At 35.1% G+C, this 13,739-nt stretch overlaps 1 protein-coding gene across 2 annotated transcripts in view; it reads right to left on the bottom strand.

The window, feature by feature from the left end:
• SPA2_4 (component of the polarisome) overlaps window positions 1-13,739 on the bottom strand; it is a 49,355-nt gene that overhangs the window by 19,898 nt on the left and 15,718 nt on the right. The window contains exons 2-6 of one of the 2 annotated variants that reach the window (XM_051217800.1): window positions 12,313-12,380; window positions 8,998-9,026; window positions 7,739-7,818; window positions 5,423-5,518; window positions 1,506-1,805 (exon numbers count right to left, since the gene is read on the bottom strand). In XM_051217800.1, the coding sequence (XP_051064223.1) occupies window positions 1,506-1,805; window positions 5,423-5,518; window positions 7,739-7,818; window positions 8,998-9,026; window positions 12,313-12,380 (573 nt within the window). The remainder of the gene's footprint in view (window positions 1-1,505; window positions 1,806-5,422; window positions 5,519-7,738; window positions 7,819-8,997; window positions 9,027-12,312; window positions 12,381-13,739) is intronic. The other variant, XM_051217799.1, reaches the window with a different exon arrangement.

Below are 13,739 nucleotides of genomic sequence, written 5' to 3'. Positions count from 1 at the left end.
GTTGCTATGTTCAACCTTACTCATTTATTTGTAACATGGGATTATTGACCGGGATTACTAGTCGATTTTGTAGATGATAGTGTAGAATTGTTCATTTAATATGAAAAGTCTCCACTTACATTTCTCAGTCATCTAGCTTATTTGAATTCAGGTAGTGGTAATTGTAGAGGTAGTAGTACTGGAGTGTATGGTACATATGTTGACAGACATAAGTAGTACGTAACAACAACCAGAAGTAGAATATATGGCAGCAGATGATTGTGAAGATTGTAATGAAGAGAACAGAAATGTAAACTGAGAGTAATTGTAATAACAACAAGAATGAAGGAATGATGAATTTTGTAAGAAACAATTGATGAGTGATGTGCAAATAAATTATCTTATGTATTGGTGTTTCCCACTTCGGTGATTGCTCAAATCAGTGCTAGTAGTGTAAGACTACCGAATAAGATTGAAGAATGATAAGAATATTCGCAAAATACACGTTTCTCTACTTCTTAAAAGAATGAGTTAACGCAGTAAAGGTGGCAAAGTTCGCAGAACGGCTAAGATAAGGTTAGCACGTGCAGGTCCTCAGTTCCCTGTTGGTCATATACGTTGTCTTCTACGTAAGAACAATTACGCTGAGCGAGTTGGTGCTAGTGCTCCAGTCTATCTAGCTACATTTCTCAAATACCTGGCTGAAGAAGTTTTTAAGTTAGATAGTAATGCCATTCGTGATAACAAGAAGACTCACATCATTCCAAGACATATAAACTTATTTTACACTTCATGACCTAAGGATAAACTCAAGATTGAATGGATCTACACGATTTTGATCTATGGTTGTTTCTCTTAACTAGGTAGTCTGAGATTATTAACAAGGTTTAGGCTAACAGTCAATGAATTTATGATATCAAATCATGTTTTCGTTTGAGAGCCCCCTTTGATCTTACTAAATATAATATTAAACTTGTGAAAGGAATTCATAGTTGTGAAGAAGAATTTCGATTATACTATACAGTCTACATTGAACAGTTTAATCAAGACGTTTTTATTGACATACTAGTTAACATCAATAGAGGTGAATTCAAAAAGAAACAAACTATTATATTTGCATCAGAAGGGGTTTTGTGAAGATTGTAGCAATTTCAAAAGTTGAGATCATGAGTCAGTTGAAGTTAGACCATCATGGGAAACCTGGAAGCACTAGACTGTCGTTTCATCCTATTGTGGAACTCCTTAGCAGTGTGCATCGACACCCCCGTCTCGTGCGATTCAAACCCAGAACCTATCGACCTTGCACATGAACGCTTAACCACTAGACCACTGAGCCTGTATCCAACGTGGTTAATAACTAACTTCAACTAATCCACATTCGTGGATGCACACTACTGAAGAGTCTCATACTAGGAAGAAACAGTCATCCAATGTTTTCAGGTTTTCCATGGTAATCTCCACAAACCCTCTACCCCACCCCCGTTCCTAATAATTTTCAAGTTAACATGATGAATGAATTCACTTACTTGATTAAACTTGTTTTATAATTATTGATCAATTTTAATTTTGGCTCATTATTTAAATGTTGTTTTATTATCAACTCAGAATATGTAATATCCAATTTATTATGATCATTATCATCATGATTTAATCTCATTAATGGATGATCATTTTTCTTAGGACTATTCATAGATGAATGTTGATTACAATCATTAGGATCATTGAAATTCTTTTGATTTATCGTTGTATTCTTAGAATTCAATTTGAATGTTCGTCTTGAATGATATTTGAATGTTTTCAATGGAACAAGTATATTCAATGATGATCTATGATAAAGAAGAAGTGATGATAAGATTAGTTGAATTGATAAGAATGGATAGTTTTTTTGGGTAGTGATTATATTCTGTAATGTTTGTGGGATATGTGGGGGGTCGGGTGGGAGGTTTTTATTGTTATTCCAGACAAAATGATCTGTATAATAATAATAATAATAATAATAATTTTTTTCGATTACTGTTTATACTTTTACTATCACTACCATTATGGGATTTGAATTGACAATTAGTATTTTTGTGGTAATATAACGTTTTTTTAGCGAGTTAGTTTTCTACGGGATAGGGTCGCTAACCCCATGTCCAACCCTAATCCTTTATCCGGGCTTGGAACCGCTAGTAGCCTCCGTAGAGACTCCAGGCGGAGTAAGTAATTTTTGTGGTAATGTGGTATGGTAAATTGAACTGATCTACGTACTTACGTACGTACGAAGTTCTATGTTGTTGCTGACTGACTGAATGATAATAGTATTAGTAGTGAGTATCATATTGAACAGCAAATATGCCTTTGTCATTGATGCTTTATTACAAATGATTGAGTAATTATGTGCATTACTTACTTTATTGATTCAAAAACTATCTTTGTCGGTGTAATGCTTGTTTTAATAAATATAGTTCTTTGAAAATTTAGTTTAAATTATTCTTGTCCTTTATAGTTTGAATTACAATCTAACCCTAGTTAGACTGTCAATGAAGAACTGAAAGTACTGGACGGTTATTTTGTTCTACTATTGAACTACTCAGCAGTTTACATCCAATACATCCACCCGAAAATGCCCTGGTAGGGTCGAGAGTGGAGAGAGTCAGCTCTCCCTCTACAAATGCTTTCACATAGCCACGCGTATACAGACACTGATCAGTAAAGTCCTACTCACTGTCTTCAAGCAGCAAGGGATGTTGTTTACGAAATTTAGAGGATAAAAAGTGAATGCCCAGCGCTTCAACCGGGTTGGTTGTGAAGACGGTGGATCTAATTAGGGCAGTTGCAAAACCCTTATTCTAAACCAATGGTGCACATAGGCTACAGGATTCTGAAGAAATAAATGGTGTATGAACCAATTATTGGTCACCGACTACCATGGGACTGCATCAACTTACGTTGCTCCACTGCCTTATAGATCAGACCTTTAGGTCGAAGATCCTGGGTGTGATCCCCTAAGAAAACTACCTGATTCGGTTTGAGCACCCAGGCAGTATCACAGCCCATACACAAATCAAGTAACTTGTGTGGAGCATATGTATTTGGTGCCTGCTTGTACCAACATTTATATGTTCAAATAAAACAAATAAGTAAATTATCCGGAAATCGAACCTAGGATATTTTGTCACCCGCAAGAATGCTTAACTCCTGGATCACTGAGCCAATATATACTTATGTACATGCCTAATTCACTATCCTTCATTGTCTGTATTGGATAACCGTCTCATAGTTGATATAGTTGAGCTCTATTGATCACGGTTTCTCACTAATACTCTAAAAATCGCATCTTAAATCTAGTAACAATCAAGCACTTGATTATTATCAGTATAAAAAGTTTATGGAGATTATAGTGCTTCCAGGTTTTCAATCATGGTCTGGATAAGTCCTTGATTTAAACAATGAAATTTCTACAAACCCCACAAATCTAAACTTGTCACTGAACCAGATGATATAAAAATGGAAATGAATTTAGTTGTATCCACTCTATTAATAAATAATTATCCGAAAGGTTTTATTAAAAGAATAATTAAGAATGAAGAACGGAATGATATTTTTTTAAAAAAGAGTTAAGCAAGATTGGATGAATACAGTAGTGATCCCATATCGTAAAGGTATCTCAGAAGACATCAGAAGGATTTTAATTCGTCAAAATATAAGAGTATTTTTTCGAACAAACAATACTCTAAGATCAAAACTAGTAAGAATCAATGATCCAATACACAAGGATGATCAACAGAATTGTGTTTATGAAATGAAATGTAATGATTGTAATGCAACGTATGTAGGTGAAACATCAAGGCAACTGAATGTGAGAGTGAAAGAACACAAACTGTGCTTAAAGCATATTCCTAAATCCTCAATTGATGTAAAAAAAAAAAAAAGCTTGAGAACAGATCAGCGATAGCATTACATTCAATTGAATCGGGTCATATAGTTGATTTCAATGGCACGAGAATCATTCAAAAAGGATTTAATTCTTACAAAAAACAACTAACAGCCGAAGCCTTACATATATAGGCTAATTTAAACAATATTAATAGGAGAGATGGAATACAACTAGCTGTCCCATGGCAACTAATAATTAATAAGTAAACCTGATCTCCTTTTTTGTCATTTGATATATTTATGCTATAGTAACTAATTGATAGATAATACGTTCAATGATTGAAATCCGTTATCTTATCTGAATATGTTAAACAATTGATTGGAACATTTAAAAATAACACACACACCTTCAATTACATATACATTCCTCGTTTATTTTGTTTACTTATTATCATTTAATGTAGGCTGTAGCATTTTTGATTCATTTCATATAGAAAAATGATTTGTTTTTTCTTAATATACACAGACTGTAGTCAATATTAAGTTGAATAAAATTTCTTCTTCTTACATTATTTGCGTATAAAACACATTCAGTTGTCTTAACACGTTTTTGATTCCATAAAACATACTTTGTTCTTATATGTACAAAAACAATTTATCATAATCTTGAATTTACCTTGGTAATCCATAAGTCATTCAATATGACCTAGGATAACATAACAATTTCTTGTGTTTTTTTTTTTTTTTTTTTCTCTTCCCTTGATTATTTTTAAATGAACTTTTATTTTATTTGTTTGACCTTTATTATTTTTCATATAAACATGTCTCTTACACATTAATACAACTCCTTCAAGTTGATTAGATAACTTATTTAGTATACAATAAACCGAAGAACCATAGTACCTATTTATATTCGATAATTTTGTGTTGTTTGATTATATTTTCCTTGAAAAAGCTTGGACTAGATTGTCAAGTGAAACGTTAGATTTACTTAAAAAAATTCATTCACTGAAATTTTACAAATATATTCTTCTTCTTTTTAATGTCTCAAATGAACTCGGTGCCCAAATATTATGAAACTATTCGTTTAAATTTAGACGAAAGTTTTTATTTAATAATCTCATTCGTTTGTATCCTACATAAACAACTAAACCTAGAACAAAGCATTAACAATTTATCTGTATTGTGTTTGTCATATAGTGATCACAGTTAGTTTACCACTAAAAAATGGGGAATAATGAATAGCTGTTACTTGTCAGTATAACAATTCTTAATAGGATACACCAAAATCCTCACCAAGGACTTAAACCATTATCTTTAGATCTCGTGGTCAATCCCTTACCAATAAAATAACTGGATCGGTGTCAACATATGTTACAGTCTGAGGATTATTCAATATTATCCGGTAACATTTATTTTATTGCTAACATATATGAATCATACAAGTCACTATTTCACATTAAGACTTCAAGAAAATCAAAAAGTAAGTAAGTCACTTGTAAGCTGACTATCGTAGTGCATGCGTTTAATTTGCGGATTGTATTCATCACAAGCTAAATAGATTTTGAATAGAAATCAAACTTACTTTAACCAAGATAGTTTATGATGTTGAATTGAACGATGCTTCGATTTCATGTATTTCAGTCTAGCGGAAAGTAAACGACAGTGATGTTCTAATTTTCTAAAATAAATGATATTTAAAATGTATCAGTATAGGGTAGTGAACATTGTTGAGTTTAGATTGATATCATGAATGGAAACGGTATTAGACCACCATTGAAAACCTAAGAGCACTAGACGGCCATTACGTTCTAGTGTGGGAGTCCTGTCGGGGACGTTAGATCCTCAGAACTCACCTGGGAAAGGACCTAATTTTGTAATTTTATTTAGAAAATTTGAATTTCTTTATTTTCGCGACAAAGGCGCTCTTGTCACCTTCATGTCGTATTTCCTACTGGGAAGTATCTTAAGTGCTATTGGTCCGTTGCGTCTTTTACTATGCTATTTGGTAACTTTCCCCAATAACGGTTTTGTACTGTATATATAGGTTTTGAATTGTGTTTGTTGTGATCGCTCGTTTCTGGCTGTTTTGGAGAATATACTTCCCCATTCCAAGCTTGGACTTCTTCCTCTAGTTAGCGGGGCTGAGACGCATGAAATAGCTAGCTTACTGGTCTTTGGTCACTGAGTCTTTGTTCTCATTCGCCGATTAAGTGAACTCGTGACAGCTTCAACCCTAGAAACTCCTCAATAGCGTGCATCGGCGAACTTTCATGCAGGTTCGAGTCCTAGAGTTTTAGTGAGAAGCTGTGATCAGTGGAGTTCAACCACGTCTGTTGTGAGGCAGTTGTTTAAACTTTCACATTGAAGTTCAGGAGTGTATATGGTCAATCTCTTGTTGGCATATGTACATCCTATGCGGATTATTGAATTTATGTAACCTCATAGATTATTTAGTCTTTAAATAAACGTTTGGTTTGACTTCTAATTACATCATCGTTTTTTTCTCTCACTCTATGTAAACCCTTATCGTAAACTGATTAAAGTTAGACACATACACCATAAGTAATTCAGAGGTGAGCCATTGACAAACAAGACTGAAGGTCCTGACTTGTATTCTCAGTGTTGGAGTCGTGATTGAGCACTGTCTTAAAGTGAAATGATCATCCAATGTTTTCAAGTTTCCATTGGTTATCTAACTTAGACCAGTTCATAACTTCAATATACTGCGGAATCATTCAATGGATACGAACGAACATATGTTAGCATTCACTGAAACTATCTTCTTCTCACCATCTCTAACTATGAGTTTAGAATATTTATATGCCAATATTTCACATGGAATAAGTTCTCCATTAATATCGATAAAGATCAATTTAGATAACATCCAACATTAAAAAGAAAAAGTTGAATTTGATCAGTATTACTCATTGGAAAGTGAAACAAAAAAACGGAATGATTCCCTGTAGAGAAGGTATGTAAGTCAACTCGATTTAACCAAGTAAGAATAGATATTTATATTGAAACATGTGATGAATAAGATAAGGCAGTGAGATAAATTAACTGTTTTGTTATTATCATTAATTCCATAGATACACAAAGATACAACTCTACAGGGTTCGAACTCAAAAACTTCAAGTCTGTTAGGGAATCCTTAATCATAAGATCATTGAATGCACGTTATGAAATTCAATCACTTTGAAGGAGTTGTATGTGTGACTGATACTTTCTAATTTATAATAATAATAATATCTTAACTAAGCTACAAGCTATATTGCTATGTAGAGCTGATGGTCACATATGAGACTGGAGGTCTGCCATTGATATTGTGGATGGTTCGGCATTACTTTGGCAAGTTGTGCTGACTGTTCATGCACAAAATTGGTTTGCTGTTTAACCAATTTCATTCATACTGGTGGTTGCTTTCCAATGTTCTCAAGGGTTATTTTCATTGGGACATTGTAAGGCATGTCGCCATTGCTAACATTATTGAGTTTGACTATCGTGTAATCGGAATAGGTCAACTTTGGCCTGTTCATACTCTGTATATAACTGTACATGTGACATGAATATGTATATGAATGGTGCGAATGGTTCACCAGGATGCTTGGTACCTGCAGGGTTGCACCACAGGATTGAGCTCTACTATTTAGATTGTAGCGTTGAAGCATATACGGTGTCTGGCTCTCCTGTTAAACGGGATTGAGCTGTACTATTTGGGTTGTCACCTGAGAGTCTGGATGGTGTTTGCTTCTTTTGAAAACCAATGTAAACATACCCTGGACCACAAGGGTATATTATATAACTATATAACTAACCTTATCCTGTAAAAAACAATCAAATATAAATACAATCAATCTACACTTCAAGTCACTTCAATTAAAACATACATTTTACTTACTTTTGTTTTTCTTCCCAGTAAGCATGCATTTCATTTAGCTGACATTTCAACTGTTCATTCTCATGTTGAATGTTTGACCACTAAAAAAAGAGATTGATTAAGAAATACTGGTTGTTTACCTTATTTTTTACGAATTTTAAACTTATCATAGAGTAGACATGTGATATGTGCTACTTATATCAACATAAGTAGTAGATTATAATGCTGCTTAGGAATAGAATATCTGGCAGCAGAAGGTTGAAAAGATCGAGAAGGAAAGAACGAAAACAGAAGCCATTCGGTATGGAAATGTAGGAACATGGAAGTCTAAGAAGATTAACTGATATTTACAAAAGGAACATTCACGTTTGAGACAATTGATTGATATTTTGCAAATGACGTGTTCACCCTATGGTTCTCAGATTTCAATAAAAAGTTCTGTAATTTGGTGTACGATTGCATTCAGAAGGGTTTTTTGTAGAGATTGTAGTAATTTCAGTAATTGAGGTCATGAGTCAATTGAAGCGAGATCACCACGGGAAACTTGGAAGCACTGGACGGCCGTTCCGTCCTATTGTGGAACTCCTCAGCAGTGCGCATCCACAACTGCACCTCGCGGGATTTGGACCCAGGACCTATCAGTCTCGATTGTTCTCTTTCATCATAGTTATGTTGCAGTGTAAGAATGGTAAATTTTCTCATTCTTTAAAAGCAGGTAATTTTTTCAAAGCATTTTATACTCCATCGTTTTACTGAATTTACAACATTTCGCAGATGACCTAGCTCGTCTATGTGATGAGTCTTGCAGCTTGAACACTAAATTCGTTTCTCAAGCTATTCTGTAACCCCCAAGCTAGAACTACACAGCGACCTGAACACAAGAGAGAAGACGCGAAGTATGCGAGAAGTACTTTACCCCAAGGTTCAGTTCAATGCAGAAAATACAGGGTTTTTATAATATTTTAAATGTCCTTGGGTTGCTAGAAGATTCTGGAATGCTACTGAACACAGTAGCAGTGTACGAATCAGCCAATCAGAACCTCTGCATGTGACGTTTCGCCATTACAATCTCCACAAAACCCCTCCTATGTTAAATGTCAAGTTTATCCCATTTGAAAATAACAAAACTAAATTGTATTACATTGAATATTCTATCGTGGTTGATTATGATCATGAACCAACTTGAAGTAGTAACCTTCTTTAATAGTGAAATCAAATAAGTATGCAGAATAAAACGAAGCAAACTACTGTATAATAGATGAGAATGATATTTGTTTTACCTTCGATAAAACATCATTATTGAATTTATCTAAAATATAAAAGAAAGAAAGAAAGAGCATGAGTTCATTCAATCAATAGATATTACTATATCATAATGTATGTTTATGGACAAGCCAATCAGAAGCGTCTGAGAAATTTCAAGGTCACGGCGCTAACTTCAGTGCTTAATGCTAACATACGATCGGTTCACAGGAAATTTTGTACAAAACGTGATAATTGAACGGCTATAACAAATATAACGGTGAGACTGTAATTTGTGGACGGATCAATCAGGTATAATATAATAGATCTCGGATTTTAACGTGAAAGCCTTTCATCCATTTTGCTAAATAAATTTCTGGCATTATAGCTGATGTCAGTTTGTGATGAAAACCCTTTATATAATTCCTAACTAAGGCAAATTATGACAATTATTGTGAACTGAATAATAAAAGCACCAGTAACATTGGCTACAGTCAGGTACTAGAATATATATGGATGTTTGGAGAGCGTACAGACTCCTACAAGGGCTTGGTTATGTACATCGTGTCGTTATCCACAAGTAGCATTTTGTGTACTCAACAACCGGAGTGTACACAAACACTGTTGATGGTATGTGGTCGAGGCTGAAAGAGTATTTGAGAGTTTATCATGACTCCAGAGGTCGACTATTCTGTCGCTGTATGGATGATTTCCTCTACTGTATGCATTACAATATTAGAACCTCTGGACCTCTTTCTAATCTTGATAAGTTATTGAACCACGTATAAGAAATGTATCCACTTTACTTCCTTGGTTCTGTATAACATATTTTTACTCTATACTGACTGTTTGCTGATTGACTAATACTTCTCAAGGTCACTTGAGATTCGTTCAAAGGTCGTCCATAAATTAGTCTCGCCTGTTTATCTTTTAAATAACTTTCGAATGAATTTTTAAATGGGTCAGAGTAATACAGAGATAATATTGTCGTTACTCCATTATGTTCAGCCATATTGTTAAGATATTATTAAGACATTTTCAAGATCCACTTATGAATTATGGCCCAATCTGTTCTAATTTATGGGTGTGAAATGTGGACATTAATGGTAGAAGGTACTCGTAAGTTACTAATATTTGATCACAGATGTCTCAGAAATATTGTCAACATCTGCTGCGATCGCCGGGTAGGTGATAGTGAGGTTAGACGTAGGGTATTGGAAAATGATGATGGTAAATCAGTTCATGAGATTGTAAATCTTCATCGACTGAGATGGTTGTGTCACTTGTTACGTATGCCTGAACATCGTTTACCACGATACACAATGCTCTGTGTTCGGGATGGTTTGAAGAAAGTTTGGGGTGGCCAAACCAAAACGTGGCATCAATGCTTGACGTCGCTAACTTCTGGTCTTAGCCATGTTGGTAGATGCAGACTACTTTGTTCGGATCGGCGTGACATGGTTTAGGTGTATACACTTTCTTTTATATATTACCACCATTGAATTAACTATTTCTATGAATCTGGTGTTGATCTTGCTGTGTCAATGAGGTATGGCAACTTGGATCGATACACATATTTGCCTGGTCCTACGTTGTAGCTGACTGACTGATGATAAAATCACTAATCAAAATATCGATTTCTATGAATCTGTCACTGAGCTAACTAATGACATGCTTATCAGTAATAGTGGCTTTGAGTCAGCTTTAAACCCTTGGTGGTCATTGATACAGTAATATCTATCCTTCCCTTACCTGTTCAGTCTAGAACACAATAATCGGCCTTTTTTATACAAATAATGTATTTCAAAAATACATAGTTTTTATGTAAGCAGATCAGACCGCATTACATCATAAAATGAAACATAACAGTTATATAGAATCGACAAGTCAAAAATGGTTGTGAGTATGGGATTATGTAACTAGTAAATGGGGAATAAATCAATAATCGTAAATCAAATAATAGTAATTAATGGGTCAAATGAAGTCATACTATAAGCGTCACAAGACAAGCTCTCATCACTTGGAATCCTCAAGGCCAAAGGAGGAGAGGAAGACCAAAGAACACATTACGCTGGGAAATGGAGATAGACATGAGAAAAGTGAACAAGAATTGGATGGAACTAGAGAAGAAGGCTCAGAACAGAGTGGGTTGGAGAATGCCAGTCGGCGGCCTATGCTCCATTAGGAGTAACAGGTGCTAGTAAGTAAGTAATGAAATTCACTTGGTATTGTTTACTTGAATCTTCCTATTGATGTTTAGGACTGCGAATGATCAGTCTCTTATTAGCATATATGCGTACTGTGAGGATTGTCTCGATATTGTTTAAGTTAAAAGCAAAGATTAATGGTGGCTAGCAGTGGGATCCAAGATGAGCGTTTCGTTTTATTTGGGACTCGTCAGTTGGATGTGCCTGCATCTCACAGTTTGTGTTCACTGTCTGGCACTCCAACCCAGTACCGTTCGCTTTATAATTATAATTAAACATGTAAACCACTGGATAACAGTTTAATGGTCAAGAGTTTAAGTGATCACCACAAACCTTTGAGGATTTAGATTAAACACCAAGTGGGTTCGTGAATGTGCACTGCTGAGAAGTCACATTTTAGGACGAAATAACTAATTCCTGGTTTCAATAAATGTTTAACAAAGACCAATCTGTTACGTAATCCATAATATTCCGTATTTGATGAACACGTTGATACATATAGAAATACTAAAATTCTATTTTATGGATAAACAGGTAGACAGATTTTTTATTTATTTATTTAAACACATAAACATTGGTACAAAGAGGCATCAAATAGATATGCGCTACACTCCGTCATTCAATTCGTGTGAGGGTTGTGGTACCGTCCGAGTGCCCAAACCAAAGTAGGTGGTTTTCTAAGGGGGACACACTCAGAGGATTCGACTTAAATGTGTAATCCGAAATTCAGTGGAACAATGTTAGGAGATACAATATCACGGTAGTCGGTGACCAACAATAGGTTCATACGTCATTTGTGCACCATTGGTTTGAAATCAAGGTTCTCTAACTCCCCTAGGTGGACTCTCCATGTGCATCAACCCGGTCAAAGCGCCGGACGTTCGGTTGTCGTTCTCTCAATTTCGTAAACAACACCCCCGCCACGAGAACGCAGTGAGTAAGACTTCTTTGGCAGTGGTTGTATGCATGTGGCCATGTGAGAGCATTTGGAGAGAGAGGGAGATGACTCTCCCCACTCTTGACCGTACCAGGGCATTTGGGGACATATAAATTAAATGACTGATGGATGATGAAATTTAACGTTTTTCTCTCTGTACATTGTATAATAAAAAACTTTAGAGAACATAAAGGCCTATAAACACTTACTTGATTGGCTATCATCTGAACTGCCTGATCGACTGATATGCTTCGATTCAATCAGAGGTTCATTTCGCCTATAGAATTAGTAAAGTTAAAAGATATATTTATTTGATGATTAGTTGATAAAATCATCCGGAGTCCTAGAATTCTAGTGAAAAGCCGTAACCAGAAGAATTGAACCGTGTCTGTTGTGAGGCAATTACTCACTGAACACAACGGTGGACGGTGGTACAATATCGTGAATTGGTTGAATTTAAACATTAACAGTGTTGTATATCGGCTCAGTGGTCTCACCGTTAAACGTTCGCGCACGAGACCGAAGTTTGTGTGTTCAAGTCACGCGTGTGACTTTGGTCGATACTCCAACTTAAAGGAGGAAATAGTCACTTTTCATGTCGTTCGACCTGCCGTTTTACCACGGTACAGTCACAAAACTATCATTGAATTATTCAGGTTAAGACTAAAATTCTTTAAGATTGAGGTGTTTACACATTAATTGATCACTTAATTGTAGCTATTTTGATGAAATCTATTCTAACTCCTCAGATCGCCCGTATCATGGAAAGTTATTACTCATGGAAGTATCTAAAGAAGAAGTTGTATTTGTAATAATCCTGATGACGTCATAGCGTAACAACAGCGCTCAATGGATAACTGGTTGATACTAGTCACAGAAGACTTGTTTACAAGTGCTTTTTCATATGATAGCTCTATATATTAAAGTTTCTTTGAGGCTGGATGAAAATATTCGAAACAAAATGAAGTGTGCTCTCTTTTTATGATTGACTTTTTCTAACCACACACTTTATTTCTCAAAAAGCAACATAATTCCAGATGTTGGTTGTCTGAGGATATACCTTACTGTTATCACAGCTCTATACATTCAGAAATACAACTTCGTTCACGGATCATGAGTTCGCTACTTCTAGTGTTATCACTCTTAAAGTGACCTGTCTGTCATGGTGGGTACCCAAAGAGTAAACTCCTTAGCCATATTAACTGGATCGAGACATCAAGATAAGGAAGCTCAATCATCACGTCAAGGTAGCAACTGTGGTTGAGAACTTTATGTTATATTTATGTATGAACTGTTATATCCGAACAAAGAATTAATGAATGGTAACTGTTAGGAATTATTTATGGACTTTTATTACATATAATCCTATTGGATAATTACTCAGTAACTGGGTTATATACATGTACATATTTCTTCTATCATAAGTTCTCATTTGACCTATTGACCATTGTTATTCTACTTACCATACTTAATGATACGTCTTGATAATTGAACGCTATATTCGGTTCCTAAGCTATTCTCTTAACCCTCAAGCTAGAACTACACAGCAACCTAAACACGAGAGAGAAGGCGCAAAACTATACGAGCAGCACTTTACTCCAAAGGTTTGTCCTAGTACAGAACATATAGGGAGTTT

This window comes from Schistosoma haematobium, chromosome 7, assembly GCF_000699445.3.
Source record: "Schistosoma haematobium chromosome 7, whole genome shotgun sequence".
Taxonomy (NCBI): domain Eukaryota; kingdom Metazoa; phylum Platyhelminthes; class Trematoda; order Strigeidida; family Schistosomatidae; genus Schistosoma; species Schistosoma haematobium.
Note: the sequence above shows the minus strand (reverse complement) of the source record. Positions and strands in the feature narration are given on the sequence as shown.